This window comes from Pavona decussata, unplaced genomic scaffold, assembly GCF_977016875.1.
Source record: "Pavona decussata unplaced genomic scaffold, jaPavDecu1.1 SCAFFOLD_79, whole genome shotgun sequence".
Taxonomy (NCBI): Eukaryota; Metazoa; Cnidaria; class Anthozoa; order Scleractinia; family Agariciidae; genus Pavona; species Pavona decussata.
Window position 1 is genome coordinate 146,730 of NW_028145497.1, and position 22,536 is coordinate 169,265.

General features: G+C 39.5%; 2 protein-coding genes and 1 pseudogene across 6 annotated transcripts in view; 2 read left to right on the plus strand and 1 right to left on the minus strand.

The window, feature by feature from the left end:
• The window catches only part of LOC146476115 (uncharacterized), a 93,015-nt gene that overhangs the window by 63,916 nt on the left and 6,563 nt on the right, over positions 1-22,536 (plus strand). The gene's annotated exons all lie outside the window — the stretch shown is intronic.
• The window catches only part of LOC146476117 (uncharacterized), a 48,445-nt gene that overhangs the window by 19,346 nt on the left and 6,563 nt on the right, over positions 1-22,536 (plus strand). For all 4 annotated transcript variants that reach the window (XR_014865698.1, XM_085114936.1, XM_085114938.1 and 1 more), the window contains 8 exons: positions 11,093-11,215; positions 12,557-12,666; positions 13,636-13,736; positions 17,998-18,386; positions 18,708-19,507; positions 20,237-20,486; positions 21,036-21,851; positions 22,224-22,260. Coding sequence is in view for 3 of the 4 variants with exons in the window: in XM_085114936.1 (XP_084971062.1) it covers positions 11,093-11,215; positions 12,557-12,666; positions 13,636-13,736; positions 17,998-18,386; positions 18,708-19,507; positions 20,237-20,486; positions 21,036-21,851; positions 22,224-22,260 (2,626 nt within the window). In the remaining variant the exon portion in view is untranslated. The remainder of the gene's footprint in view (positions 1-11,092; positions 11,216-12,556; positions 12,667-13,635; positions 13,737-17,997; positions 18,387-18,707; positions 19,508-20,236; positions 20,487-21,035; positions 21,852-22,223; positions 22,261-22,536) is intronic.
• On the minus strand, positions 113-11,076 carry LOC146476119 (uncharacterized; annotated as a pseudogene).

Consider the following 22,536-nt stretch of genomic DNA (forward strand, 5'->3'; position numbering starts at 1 on the left):
TCGTTCCAGCTTGGACCACTTTAGAATCAAATGCAAAGGGTTTAAGGCATCCCTGAAAGGGAAAATAAAAGGGAAAAGAAAATGAGCAACTTGTGGCGACGAAACCCAAAGTCAGCAGAGAGATGACAGCTCTGACCTAGCATAACTCGGGGGGTCGATTGAGATACCCTTTTTCAAAACTGCCAAACTCCACGACTTTACGAAATAAAGGATATGCCACACAAAATGGTCTGTAACACATAAAAGACAATAGAGATTTCTGGGATAACATTTATTGAACTCTACAGCCGCAATTACAACTCAAAATGCTGTGAAAAACGTAACTGAGGTGCGAGCTACATTCAGAACATTACTTATTGGAACTGATTAGGGGTGCCTTATAATTCTGCACATTTGATTCACCAAAATCTCTCTTCCTCTAAAGGCACTGTGCCTTAATATGACCCGGCTTGTTACAATAAAAACATTGCCGAGGCGGTCTAAAGGACAAGTAGCTCCTATTCTTTGATACACCACCCGCACCAGACGATTTTTGGAGCTGCCGCAGATTACTCTTCTCGACTTTGGCTACAACATCCAAGACCTTCTCGTGGTCTTTGTCCCCAAGCAGTGGGAAGATGAAGTTGCAAAACTGATTACTGGGCTGATCAAGCTTCCCTCGCAGCGTCTCAAAGACTAGGCGATAATATGCCTCCTTTTCATGCTTGGAATCGTGGGCTGCGTTCTTTAAGGCATCAACCAATTCTAAGGCGTCATACTTACATGTATTGAACTCTACAAGAGGGCGGGAGGCCAAACTCAAATTCGCTTCAACAGATTGTCTACAGAGGACTTGGTCAGCATGTCCATCGCCTCCTTCAACACGTTATACTTGCCGTGCAATGTCTGTAAAAAATTTTGAACAACAAACAAAATGTGTCGGAATGTAAACTCCATAAACGATGAGTTAAATTATGCATCATAGAACACTCACACTACGCAAAGTGTTAGCCCCAGGGACAAAACACCTTCACTTGTTCAAAAACTATCAGGACAGGCCTTCAGTTATACCCGGGCTTAACAATAAAGCCAAAAAAAAAAAATCACAACTACAGAGTATAACTATCCAATCCATCGTATCGAACAATAGTCGCAGGATGGCAACATAACGCCATCCCAGAATCTTCGCGCTCCCGTCTTATTATCACAAATTTGCTTAAAGTGCCCATAACGGAATTTTTTTTATTTTCTCATCTGAATCTTTACATTACGCGAAGAACGTCCGCGAAAAAATTTTTCGATTTGCATGAAACGCAAATTTTTTATGAATTTTACAAATCTTTAAAATCCTATTTTATTGCGGTCCACCCGCCCCGCTGATGAGAATGCCGACAGGCTCACAATAGGGCCACGTGACATGGTCTGTGACGTACATTCAGGAACTCTCGAGTCTATGCACTCACTTGACCTTCAGTAAAGTACATTCGCGGCAGAAAGAAAATCGTCAGATTCACCGGTAGGAAGGAAAAACTTAGCTCCAAATAAGTATATTCCATGGCAGAAAACTTATCTGACACGGAAAGTGAGCAAACCGCTGAAGAAAGCAGCTAGGACGAATTTGAAAGCGTCGAAGTCGAGGCGATAGATGGCGTCCACGAGACAAGTAATACGTGTGAAGATGATGATACACTCGAACCGTACGCGGACGAGCCGATAGCAGACGAAGAATGGCTAAAAAGATATCGCAAGGAACAAGAGGAGAAGCGACGACTCGAGGAAGATTTAACGAAACGCTTGGAGAATAGAGTGCGTGTTAGTGGATGGTAAAGTTCTCACCTTGCATTTTGCATACGCGCTCTTCATTATCATCTGTCAAACTATGGCCAAGTACTCACAAACATTCGAACGAATTATTTTCCATGTAGATGTACTTGTGGTAACTGTAGCCGTGATCTGCTAGCAAATATCAGCGAGTGCTACTGCTGCAAGGAACTCGAAGGCAATTGGGAAGCGCTGACTAGCGACATTGTTCTCGCGGAACTACAGGAAGGACACGTGTTGAACTGTGATAATAATAGCTTGTCTCGTTCTCTGAAATTTCGGCCGTAAATTTAATTGTAGGATGGAAGTTGTTAGCTTGTCCAATGAACAGGTTAATTTCCTTTTTGTCACTGTCCCACAGTTTACAAAATCCATTGTATCTTTTAGGCGCATACGTCTTGCGAAATGTTCGAAGTCTAACAAGAGTTGGCGTCTAATGTAATTCGTGTCTGTCACCGGTGTCGGGACAAATTTGAGCCCTTTAGAAATAACGCTAACAGGCTGTCGCTAAGTCGTTTGTTTGAAAAATTCTTCATGAATTTCTCGTGTTTTTCTCTTTGTATCTCAATCCATTTTTTTGCCAATTTTTTTCTGCGCTCTTTGCGCTTGTTATTTGTTTTGTGCCCTTTTTTATTTTGAACCCCCGTTGTGGTGGTTAGGTTTTCAGAGATAAAGCTGTTATACTTTTCAACATTTTTATTGTTTGCAGAATTCTGCAACACATGTGTGTACAATATTTGTTTGAGCTCGTTGAATTCTTGCTGCAGTTTATCTACCTTATCTACGTCGTGGTTTACAATGTTTTCTGTGTCCGCCGAGTGCGACCGTTCTCGCATCGATCTATTTACATCAGTGGTAGCATTTGTGCTAGTATTTTTTGAGAGCTTGGTCTCAACGAAACTTCGCGGATCTCACGATCTATGAGAATATAATTATACCAAAACAATTACGCTATATTTTATAAAACTTGCGACTGAGTTAACAGTGAGGTCAAACTATAAACCTCAGAAGGTTACAACGCTTAGAATGTCACAAGCGGGTGTGAATATTCAGCATCGAAAGCTTACCATTCGCTTTTCTCTGCTCCTCTTCGAAGGTGTCTCTCGGTCTTCGTCTTCCTTTCGCTTAGCTGTTTTAAAGGATAAACACAAACGCGATGTCATCCTACTTCAGTTCACGTTTTAAGTTTAAACCTGACTTCATCAGCCTTGTGAAATCCTCGTCATTGAAGTGCATCGAGCACAAGGACGAGGTCTTTCCAGGCGCGCGTCCACATCTTCCTCCGCTCCAGCATAAAATCGATCCATTTCTTTCGCCTCCTCAGTCTTTGCGGGCATGTAGTGCCAAAGAAAGGAATCCTGTGCATGCTTATTCCATTTGCTTCGTCTTTGATGTTTCCACATCTCGCTGCAACACATCTTTCCGGCATTTTCGAGAAACGTGCAGAAATACCGCGACTTGTTTTCAGTGAGATCCAGAGAAAGGCTGAAGTCACGTGTTCCTGAATGTACGTCACAGCTCTTGCTAAACCGAGAGGAGACTAATGCGGATCCTGGGCCAAAATGGCGGCAAATTTGAACGTCTTATAAAATTCGTAAAAAATTCACGTTTTATGCAAATCGAAAAATTTTTTCACTGAACTTCTTAGGGTGATGTTTAGATTCAGATAAGAAAATAAAAAAATTTTCCGATATGGGCACTTTAAAGGCCCATGTTCACCCAAGAGACATTGCGCGCCGAGCTGAATTTCGCACAGTCGAAAATTCAGAAAATTACTAGCGAGCGCTAAATAGCGAAAGTAATCCACATTCATCGAGCTCATTTCCAGGAATATCACTATTTTTCGTGTCACTAAGCTTTGTATAATATCCTCTCGCTTCATTTATAAGGATATTTTCAAGAACAGTCTTCGTGTGGAAAGGAAAATTGGAAAATCGTCGGTCGCTTCTAAGTAACATCTCGCCGTTGACAATGTGGTTGTACAATTGTTATTCCGAAGGAATGTATTCGTCTCGCTTTTATTCTGAAACAAAGAAGCGGGAGGATTTGTTGTCTCCATGCATGCATCTGTTGTAGCGATGTTCCTGATTTCTACGGATGCCTGACCTTAACACGTAAGTTTTTTAGCTCCATTCGATTTTATTCTCCCGATTCATGTAAACAGCGTTGCGAAGAGACTTAATAAACTGTATGGTTTTCTAGGTGGCGTTCCTTCGTTTTTTCTTATTGGCACAGGCAAATAAATTAAAATACTCATTTGGTTGGTTAGCTGCAGATTCATTCGTAGCATCGTTGCTTTATCATCAAAGGTAGAAATAATTTTATGATAGTAAGATAGACCGGATCGGCGCAGCCTGCTATAATTTTGAAAGCGATATTAACTGAGCTAACGAGTCCAGCACTGTTAATTTAATTTCATGTCAGCTTTTATAATAATCGAAAGGACACTTTAAGATTACTGTCTAACTTATTGCTGCCGCAGCGAGGGAGCCTGAAGCGACCGAGCAAGGCAGCAACTCTAATCGGCACAGAAATATACTTATGGGGCCTTGCGAGAGCTTTCTTGCAAAATGCAAAGGATTGTGGTCGCGCAAAGATCAAAGGAAAAAGGAATTGTGGTTAATTTTGTGGGCACCACAATGCAACGCGCTGCTTTGCTTTTTCCAGTTTCGAACAGAGCAAGGGAGGGGAGAGAAATCAAGGTGAGTATTTTTCGTCGTTTTCAATGTCCCTGATTTTGCGGAATGTTTCTACTTCGCTTATATTTTCTAAACTGAATCTCTTTTAATTTCAGAACGCAATATATTTGCAATTTCAGCGTCAGGTATATCCTCGAGAACCCTCGAGGTAAAAGTGAAGGCAAATTCTTGAAAGTTGTGTTGTTGATTACGTAAGCTTATCTGCGTTGATTATTTCCAACTTTGTTCATTTTTAAATACAAAACGTAGGCACTCAAGCTACGTACTCACACTATAATTTGAACACTACCTCATGCGAAAAGTAAATAATGCATACAAGGACTGTATTTGTAGAAGAATCATTCATGTTTAGCCATGTTTCAGAACCCTCGAAGCCATCCGCGCCGAAATCGCTGAGACAGCGTATTTAATTCCAATCGTGCAATCTTCTGATTATATTTTTTTCAGCAGGGCAAAACTGCATTTTAGCTCATCTTAAGTCATGAATATGTGAATAACATACGCATTTCAAATGTTTTACTGGATGTTAGTCGTTTTCAATGACATGCTTGACATGTAAACAACATTTTATTTTCGATCAGATTTTTATTTACGCGAATCATTGTATTCACTGCAGGGTCAGTAAACTTTAGTTTTCCATTGCTTCGTTTGGTGTGAATTTTCACACTTCGTTCTAAACTTGATCACTTGGTGTATGTTTATACGCCTCGTTCCAAACTTGATCTCTTGGTGTATGTTTATACGCCCCGTAAAACAAAAGTTAGATTCATTATCTTACCAAATAAACAAGTGCAACAGGAAACAACATTTCAAATGTCCGATATTTTTTAGCCTTGTATGTAGCTGTTTCACAGGTTTTATGTAATCACTCTAATAGAGGGCGTTTTAGAAACGCTCACTACTTAGTAACAGTAAGTATAACTCAGAAGTCTGTTCCACCGTTAAGTAAAATCACACTACAATTTATTGTATATTTACAGTCGAACCAGGTCAAGCGTACCCCCCTAGACTCTATTAATGGATCGATTATTTGAAAATTGAACCCATTAGTCGTTTCAAAGAATGCATTCATTTATTCATTGTTAACGCGGATCAATGATCAAATTAAAATTCGCAGAACATAGATCCGCGCTAACAGTAAAAGCAATAGCCTGTAAAATTCAAACTACAGTACATTTGAAACAGCTCGTTCGTTCAAACTGTTCCTGCATGTTGTTGACACATTTATATAATTCGTTATGCAAATTTGGTCATGGCAAGAGCACAAAGTAAAGCGCTTGCAAATGAGTCGGGCTGAAAAATTCCAATTTATCTTTCATGTATAGCATTACCTACCTTGTAGCATGAAAAAGTTTGGTATATATTATTATTTCACCAGACTGTCCATTATACGTCGACGAATAGCGCAACACATGTGCTGCCATTGTCGAAGGTCAACTGAAATGAACATCTTTTACTGTGAGTTCGCATACTTTTCGCTAAATTAATTTGCATATACCTCAAAAAGAGAACCGCTTGTTATAATAAAACGCTTCCAGTCCTTTTTCATTTTTGTTTTTGAATAACTAACGGAAAAAACGCAAGTGTACAAACGTAAAATGTTCATTTAGTGATCATTAGTTAGTTTAAACAGTTTACGCGACAGGACCCACCGTGCCCGGTTTAAATTGGCGAATTTTCTTTCTGACAGTACGCGTTGACTGCTGTAAATCACGAGAAATCTGTTTTTTGGAAAATCCACTGTTATATAAATCAAGAATTGCCGCTCTGAATATATTGAGAGGGGTTTTTCCCGCGGGTTTTCTGGTTTTCTGGTTCCATGCATTATTTGTACCCTGGTTCGTATAATCCAATCAGAAATTGAATACTTGAAACGACTAACGGGTTCAATTTTCAAATAATAGATTCATTAATAGAATCTAGGGGGGTACGCTTGACCTGGTTCGACTGTAACAGTTTCAAACAAATACAATTGTAAGTTCTGTTTCCTTTGTACTTTCAACATGTCATTAAATACACATTTCCGTTGTTTTACACGTTTCTTGTCATCACTGTGTTTTCCCGTTTTAAATGAGCACCATGGGTCATTTTCAACTCTTTCAACCTCCCCTTCTTATTCTCATCATAACAGCAGTCACCTGCCTCCCCAAGGCAGCATTCACTGCCGTTCCGGTATACTAGTACAACAATAGAATGAAAATCTTCGCACAAAATTATTCAATGTTGAGGGCTGCCGGCTTTAACTGTTCGACTGTCTCGCCGCGTCGCTCAAAGGAATGAATGCAGAAAAACGAACCACACCTCGAATTTCGTTCGCCGAGAATTTTACACAAAGGAGTACAAAGAACTCGAGCGCTTTGGAGAGTACATATTTCTTATAGGTATAGAAATTAAAATAAATCGGAGCGACTGAAACGAAATCAACCAGTCCGATTTGCGTGGTCTGATTTATTTTGAATGCGCCAGGACTTTCATCCCAGCGGGAATATTCTTGTAAACCAATCAGATCGCAAGACTAAACAATAGAAGCGCTTTTAAACAATAACAAACGGCCGCAAAGCCGAATGGGTGAAACTGGGCCTTTAACATAAATTAGTAATCCTGAAGATAGTACAAATGCACGAAACGATCAAAAGAGACCTTGCGGGAGTGCATTAATCAGTCAATTCAATGCCACAGGCACAAGAAAATAACATAACAGCTGACGCAGCTCCCTAAAGAATAAAAATTCACTAAAAAGGTACGATTTCCCAGAATCAAACTGGGAGGTGTCGCCCTCATTAACCCAATTCACCCACATTATCAAAATCAGCTATTGTTCAGAACAAACTAGCAAAGTTTCTCCAACACTTGTCAATTAACTGCCTCGAATCATTAAATAAAACACTCCAACACACAAAGCAAAATAAACAACAAAATGCTGGTAAAAGTTGTCTGCATTCGTTTAACCTCCTCAATTCAACTAATGAGAAATTTCATAAACAAAGTCGGCAAAATCTTACCCTACTTCACGATCTCCATATGGTAAAAGATTCTCGGACAAATTATTCCTAAGACAAACTGGCGAAATCTCGCTCACATCCGAGAAACTAATTTCATAAGCAAGAAACGAGATCTTGCCCTAACGAATCTGACAACTTCACCCATAAACACTGGCAAAACAGGCTTACACATATTTGTGAAACTCTACTCATAAACATTAATCCGGCGAAACATCGCCCACATTGAACAGCTTCCCTCATTAACACTGACAAAACCTTGCCTAATTTTTGTTAAATTTGTCTTATAAACAATCCGGCGAAACCTCGCCCACATTTGACAGCTTCACTCATTAACACTGGCAACTTGAAAACCTTGCCCAAAATTTGTCAAACGGCTATCTCTAAAACAGGGAACGGGGAATGGAGGAATGGGGAATGAGGAACGGGGAATCTCTAAAAGGGGGAATCTCTAAAATAGGGAATCTCTAAAAGGGGGAATCTCTAAAATAGGGAATCTCTAAAAGGGGGAATCTCTAAAAGGGGGAATATCTAAAATAGGGAATCTCTAAAATGGGGAATCTCTAAAATAGGGAATCTCTTAAAGGGGGAATCTCTAAAATAGGGAATCTCTAAAAGGGGGAATCTCTAAAATAGGGAATCTCTAAAAGGGGGAATCTCTAAAAGGGGGAATCTCTAAAAGGGGGAATCTCTAAAATAGGGAATCTCTAAAAGGGAGAAACTCTAAAAGGGGGAATCTCTAAAAGGGGGAATCTCTAAAATAGGGAATCTCTAATAGGGGGAATTTCAAAAAAGGGGAATCTCTAAACGGGAGAATCTATCAACAAACTGGACATATCTATGAACGTTTTAGAAGTAGAGTTTTTCCTAAGAGACATTTACAGCATTTACCAACAACCAATAATATTATTGACAGTTGTTGTCATAATTACTAGATATTTAAGATAAAAATAAATTGTTGTCGTCGCTTGCCGCAATATCTTCGGTCTAAAAAATTTATGCCAATCGATACCAAAGGGCCACATACAGTAAGAGAAATCGAATTTTCTACGGCATCTTACTGCAAAACGGTAAAGATGAAAGCGCAATTGAATCTCTGAATAAGCCGTAGACTCAAAATGACTGGAACTGGAACCGGGCCTGGCATCTGTAACACGCGTCGACCATCATTAACTGGACTAGACAGACGTCTTTACGCCTGCATAAAGCTTATCTAGTGATCAGTTCAAAAATGCCAATTGTGAAATTCGCGGTGTTTGTGTTGCGATTGATCCATCAGCCCTAATGGCCTTACCGACGATGTCTAATAAAAAAGCCGCCCCTTTCTTATGTCTAAAACTAACCAATTTCCTTTTATGCCTTTCGAAAATTGCAACAAACGCCTTCAATGTTTTTCAAGAAAAAAAAAAGGTTTCACTGGTCAAGGAAAAAATTCACCTTATCTATGATGTTATCACTCAGGTACCAGACATGCTTATCTCCCTGGGATAAAGACATGTCTGACGTAGGCCGGAAGCCACCCAAATTGCAAATGCTAAATATGTTTTCATTGTGTCTGGCTGGTTACGTTTCATGGCGTAATTAACACGACTAGTAATGAGAATATAAGGTTTAATAGCGTCTGCTTTTTTATACCAAAAAGACAAATTCTCTTAAAGTAGTACCAAATGGCGGGGAATGGCTGCAAGAACGTGTTAAGATAAGGCATGTCATGCCGACCTTCGGTCGACCTTTTTTCAAGTCGGTGGCTTCAACATGGATAACAATTTCAAGTTGCCATTGGCGTTTGCCAGCAAAAGAAAAAAAGCTGGAGGTGTTTGATGGGCTCCCAAAATTTAGCTGGGACGAGATAGTTTACCAGCCAGGAAGTAATTGGTCAAGGCTCATTTGGCGCGGTTTTTATTACCCAGTATCAGACAACAAAAACGCCTGCTGATTAAACAGTGGTTGTAAAAAAGCTTTAGAGATTTAAGAGATTCCCCCTATTTGAGATTCCCTATTTTAGAGATTCCCCCTTTTAGAGATTCCCTATTTTAGAGATTCCCTATTTTAGAGATTCCCTATTTTAGAGATTCCCCCTTTTAGAGATTCCCTATTTTAGAGATTCCCCCTTTTAGAGATTCCCTATTTTAGAGATTCCCTATTTTAGAGATTCCCCCTTTTAGAGATTCCCCCTTTTAGAGATTCCCTATTTTAGAGATTCCCCGTTCCCCGTTCCCCATTCCTCATTCCTCCATTCCCCGTTCCCTGTTTTAGAGATAGCCTTTGTCAAACTGTTTTTATAAACAAACCGGCGAAACCTCGCCCACATTTGACAGCTTCACTCATTAGCACTGGCAAAACCTTTCCCAATATTTGTCAAACTTCTCTGATAAACAATCCGGCGAAACCTCGCCCACATTTGACAGCTTCAGTCATTAAGACTGGCAAGACCTTACCCATATTCGTCAAGCTCATCTAATCGACAAGCTGGCGAAACCGCGTAAGCTAATTTCATAAACAAGATGGCGAAATCTCGCCCTGGCGAAACCTCGCCCCGACAAAACCTCGCCCACATTTATCAGCTTCACTCACTAGCACTGGCAAAACCTTGCCCACACTCTCAAAGCCCAATACATAGCGACCCGGCGAAACCCCGCCCACATTTGTAACACCTAACTCATGAACACTATGGCGAAGCCCCGCCTACATTTGTCGGCCTGCTCATAAACAACGGCAAAACCCAGTCACAATGGTAGATTCATAGCTAAGTGTACATAATAAAGCTGGCGAAAAAACCCCATCTATGTTGCATAAACTAAAACACAACCGAGTCCGTGCAAAATAAGGAAAACCCACCTAAATCACAAAACATACCGAAACACAAGATAGCTGGGATCCTAATAAACCTATAAGCAAAAATCAAACATTCACCTTAAGGTCTTCACCTCGCGCTGCATTTTGCGGTCCTTGCGGAGCCTGCGGAGCTTGAATGGCTTCCGGGGCGTTTCCTGCTTGAAGGGCTACTGGTGCCTGTGGCGCTTGTGGCGGTTGTGGCGCTTGTGTCGCTGCCAGGGCCGGCTGTACTTGCGGAACCTGCAATTGTTGTGCAACCTGCAGAACTTGCTGTGCTTGCTGAACTTGCGGAGCCTGAGCCGCTCGCAGACAAAGACCTTCACGACGAGACGGGGCTTGAGGTATTTGCGCTGGTCTATCAGCCATATTATACAAACAGAGAAGTCGTGCGGTTTGGACGAGAACAGTAAGAAAAGTCCTTTAATCTGGTTGTCCGCTGGAAGGAAACTGAGCAAGAAACGAGTGTTTTCCATCCTATTTATGCCATCCTCGTTACGTAATCAGCGTGCATATGCAGGCCTGGTGCTAATTAAGCATTAAAATAACTTATCTTATAATCGCATTTCATTAGTAGCATTGTAAATAGTACTTGGCTAATCACCTCCGAGCTAGCCAATCAGCGCGCGCGCGAAAAGTACTATTCACTTGTGTGGTATAAACTAATTAGAAATGTGAAGCACTGCGGTATAGGGCTTACAATACCGCCAGTATTGACTTCAAGTTGAGTTTCCTTTTCTTTGATATTTTTGTCTGTTTTAGTCACAAGGTAGTTATGGTCCCCTTTGTCCTTCTCATTTTTGCGATGTATTTGATCGCTGTTTGCTGGTCAAACCAGACGCCAGGCCTTCCTTCTCGGAGATAAGACGATCTCTTCTCGCAGAGGTAAGTCATTCTTTTATAGTCATTGTTTTCTTTGAATTTTATGTAATATTGTTCAAGTTAAAAAAATAATTACAGTCGAACCAGGTCAAGCGTACCCCACTAGATTCTATTAATGAATCTATTATTTGAAAATTGAACCCGTTAGTCGTTTCAAGTATTCAATTTCTGATTGGATTATACGAACCAGGGTACAAATAATGCATGGAACCAGAAAACCAGAAAACCCGCGGGAAAAACCCCTCTCAATATATTCAGAGCGGCAATTCTTGATTTATATAACAGTGGATTTTCCAAAAAACAGATTTCTCGTGATTTACAGCAGTCAACGCGTACTGTCAGAAAGAAAATTCGCCAATTTAAACCGGGCACGGTGGGTCCTGTCGCGTAAATTTAAACTCACTAATGATCACTAAATGAACATTTTACGTTTGTACACTTGCGTTTTTTCCGTTAGTTATTCAAAAACAAAAATGAAAAAGGACTGGAAGCGTTTTATTATAACAAACGGTTCTCTTTTTGAGGTATATGCAAATTAATTTAGCGAAAAGTATGCGAACTCACAGTAAAAGATGTTCATTTCAGTTGACCTTCGACAATGGCAGCACATGTGTTGCGCTATTCGTCGACGTATAATGGACAGTCTGGTGAAATAATAATATATAACAAACTTTTTCATGCTACAAGGTAGGTAATGCTATACATGAAAGATAAATTGGAATTTTTCAGCCCGACTCATTTGCAAGCGCTTTACTTTGTGCTCTTGCCATGACCAAATTTGCATAACGAATTATATAAATGTGTCAACAACATGCAGGAACAGTTTGAACGAACGAGCTGTTTCAAATGTACTGTAGTTTGAATTTTACAGGCTATTGCTTTTACTGTTAGCGCGGATCTATGTTCTGCGAATTTTAATTTGATCATTGATCCGCGTTAACAATGAATAAATGAATGCATTCTTTGAAACGACTAATGGGTTCAATTTTCAAATAATCGATCCATTAATAGAGTCTAGGGGGGTACGCTTGACCTGGTTCGACTGTAAATTAATAAATAAATAAAGTAAAGTAATTAGAAAAACAAACGAACAAACAAAACAAAAACTAGTCTCCAGTAGCCATACGTAGACATAAGTATAACCAGAATTACCCCAAAAGAATGCACTCTTACACTGTAGCTTACAGATACCGGGTTAAACCCCGACCGAATGGAATGTTTAGGCCCGAAGTACAGCTTTACACCTGTACGTGTTTGATTCAACATAACGTCACTTTAAATATTTCAGTCCGGAGTGTTTGTGTAGTTTAATTGTGTATTCCATTCTGTTTTGTGTTTATGCAGAAGTATCCTTGGAAAGTGAGGGTGAAGAACAGTTTTAGTGCTGAGTCAGCGGATTTCATCAGCGGCAATACTGGAGACTTGATTACACTAATCGCTAAGGATCGGCACAGGTACATTACAGTCTTAAGCTAGGCCCCATCCAGCGGGCAGGTGCGTTCTCATCTGAGAAAGAATTCGTGTGGTTAGCATGAAAATGAAACGAAAAAAAGAAAAAAAATTCGTTTTCTAGGGTGAACATGTGTTGCTTGACATCCGCTTTTCAGTTGTTTAGGTAAATTTGTACCCCTATCTAGTCCGGGACGGGGGCGGTGGGGTGAATTCTGCTCGCGCCGAATTTGAACAACATTTGTAACTGTATACGTCATCAAACGTCGTTACTTCTCAAGAAATTTACCTGGGAACAATTTGATGTGATAGGTTTGTGTTCATTGAATTTAATGCTACCATGGCAACCAATTTTTGACAGGCAGTTTTTGCCCAAAATGGAATATTCCTGTTTTTAATGAAAACAATTCACCTTTCGTACAGTAACTTTATGGTTTTAGCCCATTTTAGAGTTCTTCGTTTGGTTTCGGTTACTTCTTGGTCAATTTCGGTGGTTTTCTCAAGTTTCTGGGAAATCCAGAAATCCAAGATGGCTGCCGATTGGCAGTCAAGACTATTTAGTTTTTTATTTTATTTTATTTAGTTTATTTGCCACACACAATTAATTTAATTTAATTGACAATGAGTTATTTGACGTAATTCTCATGTGATAGAACCTGAGATCCTGTTTTGGATCTCATAGGAAATATCTTTGGACGTGCTGTTTATCCTCCGAGTGTCATTGGCATAGCTTTAATACTCTCGTAGTTATGGAAATTTCTCAGGCCACAGAATACGAAGCCAAATCCTGTCCAGATACAGTTATTGAGGTACTTTGAAATTCTATTGCAATTTCAAGTAGTTTACTGCGCCGGTAAATCGATGCATCACCTTGCCGGGTGTTTATGTAACCCTGCCCCTTATTTTTTTCGTATATTAACAATAGTTAATAGTTGTTAGTCATATTTGTGATGCTAACTCAAATGTCCTTGCAGGAAGGACAAGACTGCCTGGCTTGGTGAAATTCAAGACAAGAAAATTGGATTTTTCAAAAGCGAGTACGTGGAAGAACTGTCTGGCTATGACATCATGGATGGTACGTAAGATAGTCGCCGACAATAGTTGAATTTTTTTTTATAATTTTTTTATACAATACTTTCCTTACATTTACAATAGTTACAATACAATATAATATTAACATGCCAATAGAAGACTATGAAAGAAACTATTTAGTTAGATTAATTACAAAGAATTACAGTACTTTAGGTAACATCCGACAGTTTACATGTACCTTTTTCAAAACAGTTCTACTAAACGTTACACTACTAATAAAGACAAAACTAAGAGAAACAGCACTAACAGATACGCTATTACTTAATAAGAATAAGAAAAAAAAATTACACCAAAAGTGGAAAAGGGAGGGCCAAGAAATATAGGGTTAATTATTATTATTATTATTATTAGTATTATTATTATTATTATTATTATTGTTATTTTTTTTTTTTTATTAAAGGAGAACCTTCAAATTATTCAAGTATAATCGTCTATTTTATGGGTTGTTTAAAGGAAAGACTAAGGAGTTATAATGACTGAAATATTTGGTGCCTCTTTTGCTGGAAAGCGTTTTGTGTCCCTGTAACAATAGAAACATGTTTTTCTATTTTTAAATTACATCTAACTTGATTAAGATATTCAATTAACGATGGTTTAACGTTCTTGTATTTGCAGGAGTAAATATAATATCTGCCAAGAAGTAAACAATGATTCAATAAAGAGGCGTTTTTATCTCCTTTAAGACCTAAACAATGGCATAACGTTAAAACTTGTGAGGCTGGAATTAAATCAGCGGAGACGAAAAATAGTTCAACACTATTCCAAAAGGCCTGTGTGATCGGGCACTCCCAGAAAAGATGAAGCAATGTTTCCTGTGCTGTTTGACCGAAGCAACAGAGATTTGTTTCCGAAAGTTTAATTTTACACAAAAATGAATTTGTAGCGATTCTCCTATGGAGAAATTTGAACTGGAAGTTTCTTAGTTTCGTATTAATTGACTCCCAGTCCAAATTCTCCACGTTTTCAATTTCACAGTCCCTTAACCATTTCTTTTCGCTCCTTTCAGGGCGAGTACATTTTTTATTGATGAGGATTTTGTAGGCTGCCTGACTTGGTTTATTTGTCGAGTTCAGTATGTGAAGTACATTTTCTGGAATTTTTTTTATCTGGCGATGTCAATTTTAAAGACCTCATAGCACTCCTGATTGCCGAAGTTACTCCACAGAATTCGAGGAAGGAAACAGGAAGGCAAAACTTGTCTTTAAAAGAGCTGTAGGTTATAAGCCTTGAATCACTTGTCATCAGATCATTAATTTTCAGCAACCCCGCATCAACCCATTGTTTATAGAAGATACTCTTGCCTGCAATTCTGATCAACGAGTTATTCCAAATATGGCCAGTACTAAATTCAGCTAGGGAGGCAAAGGAATCCTTATAGTGTAAGTCCGCCCACAACTCAATAAGTTCTTGGGTGAAAGCATCTTTTATGTTGAGATTTCGGGCATCTTTTGGTGACAAGTTACCGAGAAAAACCAACTTTCCGCTTACCTAAGACAAATGAAAGTCGAAAAAGCGCTTCCATTTAGATTGAGATTTTTAAAGCCTTATTAAATTCCATTATGTCTAACATTCTTTGACCACCATCTTGGTAACCTGCTATCATTTTAGTCCGCTTAATTTTGTCGCCCTTGTAATCCCAAAGGAATTTGAAAAGAAGGTCATTTTGTCTCTTTCAATGATTTTGAGCACGACGTAGTTGACGACATCACATAAACAAGTTGTGACGCAGCAAGAGCCTTGATAACTGCAATTTTACCGATCAAGGTTAATCTCTTGTTTCCCCAATTATTTAAAATTTCCCCTACCTTATGAACTTTCTCTTCATAATTTAACTTCTTACTTTCTTCATAATTAACGCAGAACCAAACACCTAAAGCTCTAACCTTGCTATCCGCCCATTTCAGATTTTTATCAGAGCATAACATTTGGTTTGACCCTTTCTTGGAGCCAATCCATAGAGCTTCAGTCTTTTCACAATTTACTCGTAAACCTGAAACCTCACCGAATTTTTCCAATATATAAAACGAGCGTTGAAGCGAATTTTGATTACCATCCAAAATCAACGTGGTGTCATCTGCATATTGACTAAGCTTACTTTCAGTGCTGCCTACTGTGATTCCTTTAACCTCATTGTCTTTGCGAATTGTAGTTGCTAACACCTCTGCGCACAAGATAAAAATGTAAGGGGAGAGGGGACAGCCCTGTCTTACACCTCGACCCAATTCAAAGAAACCTGTCTACCAACCATTATTTATAACACAGCTTTGAATATCACAATCAAACAAATTTATCCACTTTATATAGGAAGAACCGAAACCAAAATGATGGAATGTTTTCTCGATAAATGCCCATTCGATAGTATCGAAGGCTTTCTCAAAGTCAACAAAGAGAAGTAGCCCGGGAATGTTCTTTGACTCTGTGTATGAGATGACATTATTAATCAAGCAAATGTTTTCTGCAATGGAGCGCCCTTTCAAGAAGCCAGTTTGGTGGTTGTCTACTAAATTTTCCAAAACAGCCTTAAGTCGAGAGGCAATCATCTTGGAAGCAATTTTGTAGTCAACGTTTAATAATGTAATGGGTCTCCAATTTTTTAGTTCTTGTAGAGACCTGTCTTTCTTGGGTATCAAAGAAATGATAACCCTTCTTTGCGTTATAGCAAGCTTACCCTTCTCATAACTTTTGTTAAGGCAACTTACGAGGAAAGGAGAGACATCCCCCAGAACACTTTATAAAATTCTGCTGGGAGGCCGTCCGTTCCAGGCGATTTATCGGATTCCATTGATTTTAGAGCCTCGAAGCATTCTTTTTCAGTCATCAGTCCTTCGCAATTTTGCTTATTGATCTCATTAAGTGTAGGGTGTTCTTGACTAAAAAACAAATCGTCAGAAGATGTCACTGCGGTGTTTTTTGAAGCGTAAAGCATACTATAAAAGCAATTGCATTCTTCTAAAATATCTAAGTCGTTCGTAACATATGAACTGTTGCTCGCCTTAATCTGCATTATTGTTTTCCTCCTACAATGCCTGTTCTCTAAATTCAAGAAATATTTGCTATTTTTTTCACCTTCATTGTACCATCTGGCCTTAGATCTAATTACGGCCCCTTTTGTTTTGTACTGCATGATACTCTCGAATTCATTTTTCTTCAATCTTATCTGTTCCTCAAGAACTTCTTTATCATTGTTTACATCCTCTTTATTTTTGATCTTCCTCATTTTAGCTTTGGAATATTTCATTGAGGCATCTCTAATTTTAAGTTTCAACATTTCCCACAGCAACACTTCATCGACTCCTTCATCGTTTTCGTATTGGCTGACTGTTTCGGTGATTGTCCATTTGATACTGTAGCATTCACATAATCAACTTCACCCAAAAGCGCACAATTAGCGCACAACAATAGTTGATGTCAATTTTACACATCGAATGATCGGTTTTAAGATTCGTTTAAAACTTTGAAAAGTGAAATTGTAAGTTTTACTGTACGATGCCGTAAACCGTGAACAACACTTTCTGTTAAATTAAAAGTCAGAGAAATGAAAGATCAATTATTTAAAAAATGGTACTAATACTACTTATAAACAATAGGGTCTGGATAGTAGCAGACAAGTTAATATTTTAAGGAAAACGACAAAACTTTTGAGTCTATAAAACATGTTTCGACAGAAACTTCGGTCATCCTCAGTTAGATAAAGTACAAAGCGGCAGAAGTTGAAGTAGTAGTAGACAAAAATGTTAATTATGGTAACGGTAATAACAAAATGAACCTGAAACGTGACAATGCGAGAGTTAAAAGGATAATTTTAGATTTACATGGTGTAATTGCTGGTTCAAGTAGGGTTGTTCTTTTTGAATATGAATAGCCTCTTTTATCTTAAGTTGGAAAGCTACCACTTTCGAAACATGTGTTATAGACTCAAAGTTTTGTCGTTTTCCTTAAAATTATGAACAATAATAGAAAATAAAACACATCAACAAAGGAAAACAGTAGCCAAGTAATTTGTTACTGTCCGCTTACCCATTCGCTACTGTTTGACTTTTTATTCGATTCCAAAGTGAATCCGATAATGTGTAAACGAAGCCAACTGTCAATCTTCGTAGTAAGGTCTCGACGCAGGACACTATGATCGGGTCTTTCTGAAACAGGCCTGTCACACTGAGCTGAGGTAGCTTTGATTGCATCCAATTCAAGATTTTTGGGGGTACAAATGCATTCAAGACATTTCAGCAAGTGTTGTTTTTCAGATTCATCAGTGCCACTAGAGATCAAAGCCCGGGGCCCTAGAGCCGAGCGTGCTTTTCAAAAGGCCATGCAGAATGGAAAAGTGAAAGTTTACCGCGGGCGAATCATGCTTCTTGGACAGGACCGTGCAGGGAAAACCAGCCTGAAGAAATCTCTGCTGGGCATGCCTTTTGACCCGCAAGAAGAGAGTACTGTGGGAGTTGAAGTTAATCCATCAAAATGTGAAGTTGAGGTGGATCAAGTTAAGAACTGGGCGCCTACACCAGGGAAAAAGCTTGAAGTGTCCGAGTTTGTGGAAGACATAGCAAGGTTAATTGCCAAGGATTTAAACCAAACGGAAGCAGACGAGAAGGACATTCCCACTACGGACTCACTCTCGGAGCAAGCGCAGGTACGTCGCTTGCACAAAACCTGGCTCCTAACTAATCTGCTTATTGGGCTGAATTTGGTCACGATTTCACTACACTACAAACTATAAGAAAGGCTGCAGAATTATTGGTTGTTTTGTCTATGATCAGTGCCAAAATATAAAGGGAGAGATAGAGAGAGGGAGAATTCAACACTGTGAGTTAGTTAAACCAAGATTAAAGAAACGTTTGTTTGTCTCTTAATTAATGGCAGAGGCGGGATGGAGGAGTTCGTTATCCTGTAATGTATCTTGTTTCTATCTCAACTCTTTTTTGCTTTTTCCTTTTGAATCTTTTCTTTCCAGGTGAACAGCGACCAGGTGGACGCTGAAAGCCAAGAGCAGTCTGAGTCATCGCTAACACAAGCAGAGTCAAGACTTGATACACTCCAGAAAAGCAAGACAGCTGAGATTGACGAAGTCAGTAATAATGTCTCTGAGGCCAGTAACCATACGCAGCAGCAAATGCAGTTGCATATCGACACGAGTGTGGCTTTGCCAGAGGACGTCACGGAACTGGTTGTGCGTTACTTGCAGAATCTCAAATTGGAAGACGAGATTAAAGCAAAAGAAGTCATTTTGACCCTGTGGGATTTTGCAGGGCAGCATCTTTATTATGCATCGCACTCTGTGTTTCTATCTGAACGAGCAGTTTACCTCTTAGTGTACAATCTCAGCAAGAACTTAATCGCCGAGGCAGAGCCCTGTGTCAGGCAGGGGATTCATGACATTGTCCGGGAGAATTTGAACAATGAGACCAATTTGGAGAATTTGTTGTCTTGGTTGGTTTCCATACACAGTATTCGAACCACAGTTGGTGAAGCTAGCGGAAACTTTGAAAATCAAAGAAGGAGGCTGCCCTATCTCCGTCCCCCAGTATTTATTGTGGGTACCAATGCTGATCAACCATTTGGATCAACCAAAGAGAGCGAGAAGTGCATCCAGATGAGTATTTCAGGCAAGACGTACGAAAAACATGTCATCAGGCCATTCTTTGTCGTTGACAACACCAAGTCACAGAGTGATGAGGGCATTAATAAACTGCAGAAGAGAATCATGGAAGTCTTAAAACAGGAGCCATACATGGGCGAAGAGGTGCCACTGAGGTATGGTGGTGTAAAATAAAGTGCTTCTTCTTCTCTCGATTTTGGTTTATTCCAGGCAACAGCAGTACAATACAGGCGTTCAATGAAGAGAACAGTGTAACCCTTATGCCCCAATATCAACATTTGAAGGGGGCCTGGAAAAAAGCCCGTGTCTTCTAATAGATTGCTAGATTCTCCTTCCAAATTTCCTCGTATTCGCTTGTGAAACAAAATGAGAATTTGATTTTACATCAAAAGTCGCTTAGGACCTTATTTCGCGCACCCCTTCATTTATCTTCCCCTTATTGTTCTCCATTTCAAATGGTACCATTTGGGATAATTCATTTGAATAAGAAGACATTAATTTTATCTTTAATTAATAATTATCATGCACCTTTAATGTCCTGAATATTTAGTCAACCCGTGATATTCGGTAACGAGAAATAGTGTGCTGATCACTGTCAGGGCTTAAAACACCTTGAAACTTTGACCAAAAGATTCGGGTAACAGAATCCAGAGTGACATAAATTGTTAAGGTGGTTATAAAAGAAACTATAGTGAACCACGTAGCATCATACATCCAGTATGTAGATCCTTAGAGCTTGTATACTATGGTATAGTCATTCAAGACGTTACTAAACTCCCGTACATGTAACAGTGCTGGTTATGCTTTTTCTTGATTTTTCTTGCATCTCTTCAAGCAGAAGTAAAAGCTTCACAAGACTAAATGCCGTTTTATGAATCTCTCAGGTGGTTCAAATTTGAGAGAGCTGTAGAAGCTCTCGTGGCGAGCAAGACCTATTATATGGATCTTGATCAGCTCCTGGCTGTCGTCACCGATGTTTGCCAAATCTATGACCAGGACGAAATGACAGCCGTGTTGAATTTCTATCATGATCTCGGTGTGATTGTTAAGCATGGCCGCACTGTGGTGTTGCAAGCCCAGTGGCTAATTGACCTTTTCAAGCAACTTATAACCGTGCGGCCTTTTCATGAGGCGGTAAGTTGTTCATGTCATTGGGATTTCTTGTCCAGATTTTCAAACTTGAAGAGTGTGTTCTGGATGACAATTATTGAGAGTTGACCCTTAATAATTGCAGCAAATTGAGCAGCTGACCAACAAGTCTAGAAAAACCGAAAAACATTGACTGTTCTTTGGAACTGTTTAAAGGGACTAAGTTGAGAGGATTGTGATGATATTTGTCAGAGTCAGTATTCTAACATTTAAAATATGTAACCTTACTCGTGTGCAAAATGCCCGTATTGCCCTAGGAGGAACATTTATAGTGAATTCATCAAGGAAGAACAAGCCTTAGCTCTTTGAATTCAACACCACTTAATATGACTTTCCATCAACTGGTCGCCATGTTGGATTGTTATGTAGCTGTGTCACGTGTTTGATGACTAACACCCGTGCAGACGTCTGAATTTGTTGTTTTCTAAGATGTAGTATCTTACTATTTTTATATCGTCCCGTTGCTTGTTATACTTACAAGCTTTAACTTTCAGCGGCTTGTTAAGATATTTTTTTTATTCTCACTCAATGTAGATACCTTTGTTCTCGGACTGCTGGAAAGACCTCGAAGAAAGCGGCATTCTCAGGATGGCTCTTGTCGATCACGTTTTTGAAGATATCATTGATAACAGGAAAGGACTTTTCAAAGAGGACATTCTGGACATGATGGAGCTGTATGGATTAATCGCCAAATTTTCTTGCTCGTCTTCTGAAAGTGAGCATGAGCAAATATACTTTGTACCTGCACAACTTAGGTCATCCCCGGCTGGCCTGTGCGAGATAAAGCCCTCGAAAAGTGATCCTTGTTCACTGTATCTTCACTTTCTCAATGGCTTTGTTCCACATGGGCTGTTTTCTCAGTTCCTGTCAAGATGCATCAGTTGGTACTCCAAACATGGCATCAAACAAGCTCCTCAGCTGTACAACAACGGCGCCAGGCTTTTCATTGGAGTGCAGGCCACTTTTGACCTCGTCCTGATTTGCAGAAAGAGATTCATCAAGGTCATTTTGAAGAGAAGAAAACCTACTTCACCTGAGCCATCATCAACCACTGCTTCATCAAAAATGGCTGTTGAAGTTCGCACCTTTATCGAGAAAACCTTAGAAAGCTTGTCACTTGACCTATCCTGGTTACGTAATCTCCGGTATGAGCTGAGTGTTGCATGCCCACATTGTGTGGAAAGTAGTGAGAAATGTTCCAAACACAGATTGGTGCGTTGTGGTCAAGATGATTGCCTAAATCTTCTCCAAGTGTGTCCTGGAGAAGAGCTGATTTGCCGGAAGAGCTTTTCCGATGAATCAATCAAAGTTCATGGATTGGAAAAGTGGTTTCAAGTCGAAAACTCACAGGTACCCTTCGAGACTTTTGAAGTCAATCCTTCAATCATAGATTTATAATATTTGATTTAGAGGATTGAAACTTAGTGCGACCAGGCAAATGAAAGTTACTTTGGACTAAAGCTCACCTTGTGTACAGTGTGCCCCGAAAAGTTGCAGCGGTTTCCACAGGCTGTGCCCTCTTGTGATTTTGTTTTTCCAGATTTCTGTATAATTAAATTTGAGCCATTTTCAACATTTTTGTAACTTGGGCACCTCAGCGAATGAAAGGGCAACAACCTTTAGGTAGAGTCGTGCAAACATTCACAGTGGAGGTTCCCTCGACCTAAAAGGTAATTATTTGAAAAATAGTTCTGAAATATACAACTTTCCTTGTTTTTGTAGACTGAAGAACAGAAAATGGAATCCTTATCCCCACAAGGTAAGGCTTGGTCGGTGGTGGTGTTGGGGGGTTGGGGGGAGGGGGAGGGGAGGTGGTGTGGTGATACCAGCACGTCTTTAAGGCTGGTGAAAGTGCAGTTCTTTTCTCTTTTGTATCTCTGTATTCGTTTTCATGTCGCTGGTCCAAAAGCCCATGTCGGTGTGGTGCGTTCATCTCGCTAATTACACCAAATCAAGATGCTCGTACCTGTACGAATATTCAGACTGGTTTCATGCAAATGCAGTGTCACTCTTCGCTTGATATTCCTTTTAGTTT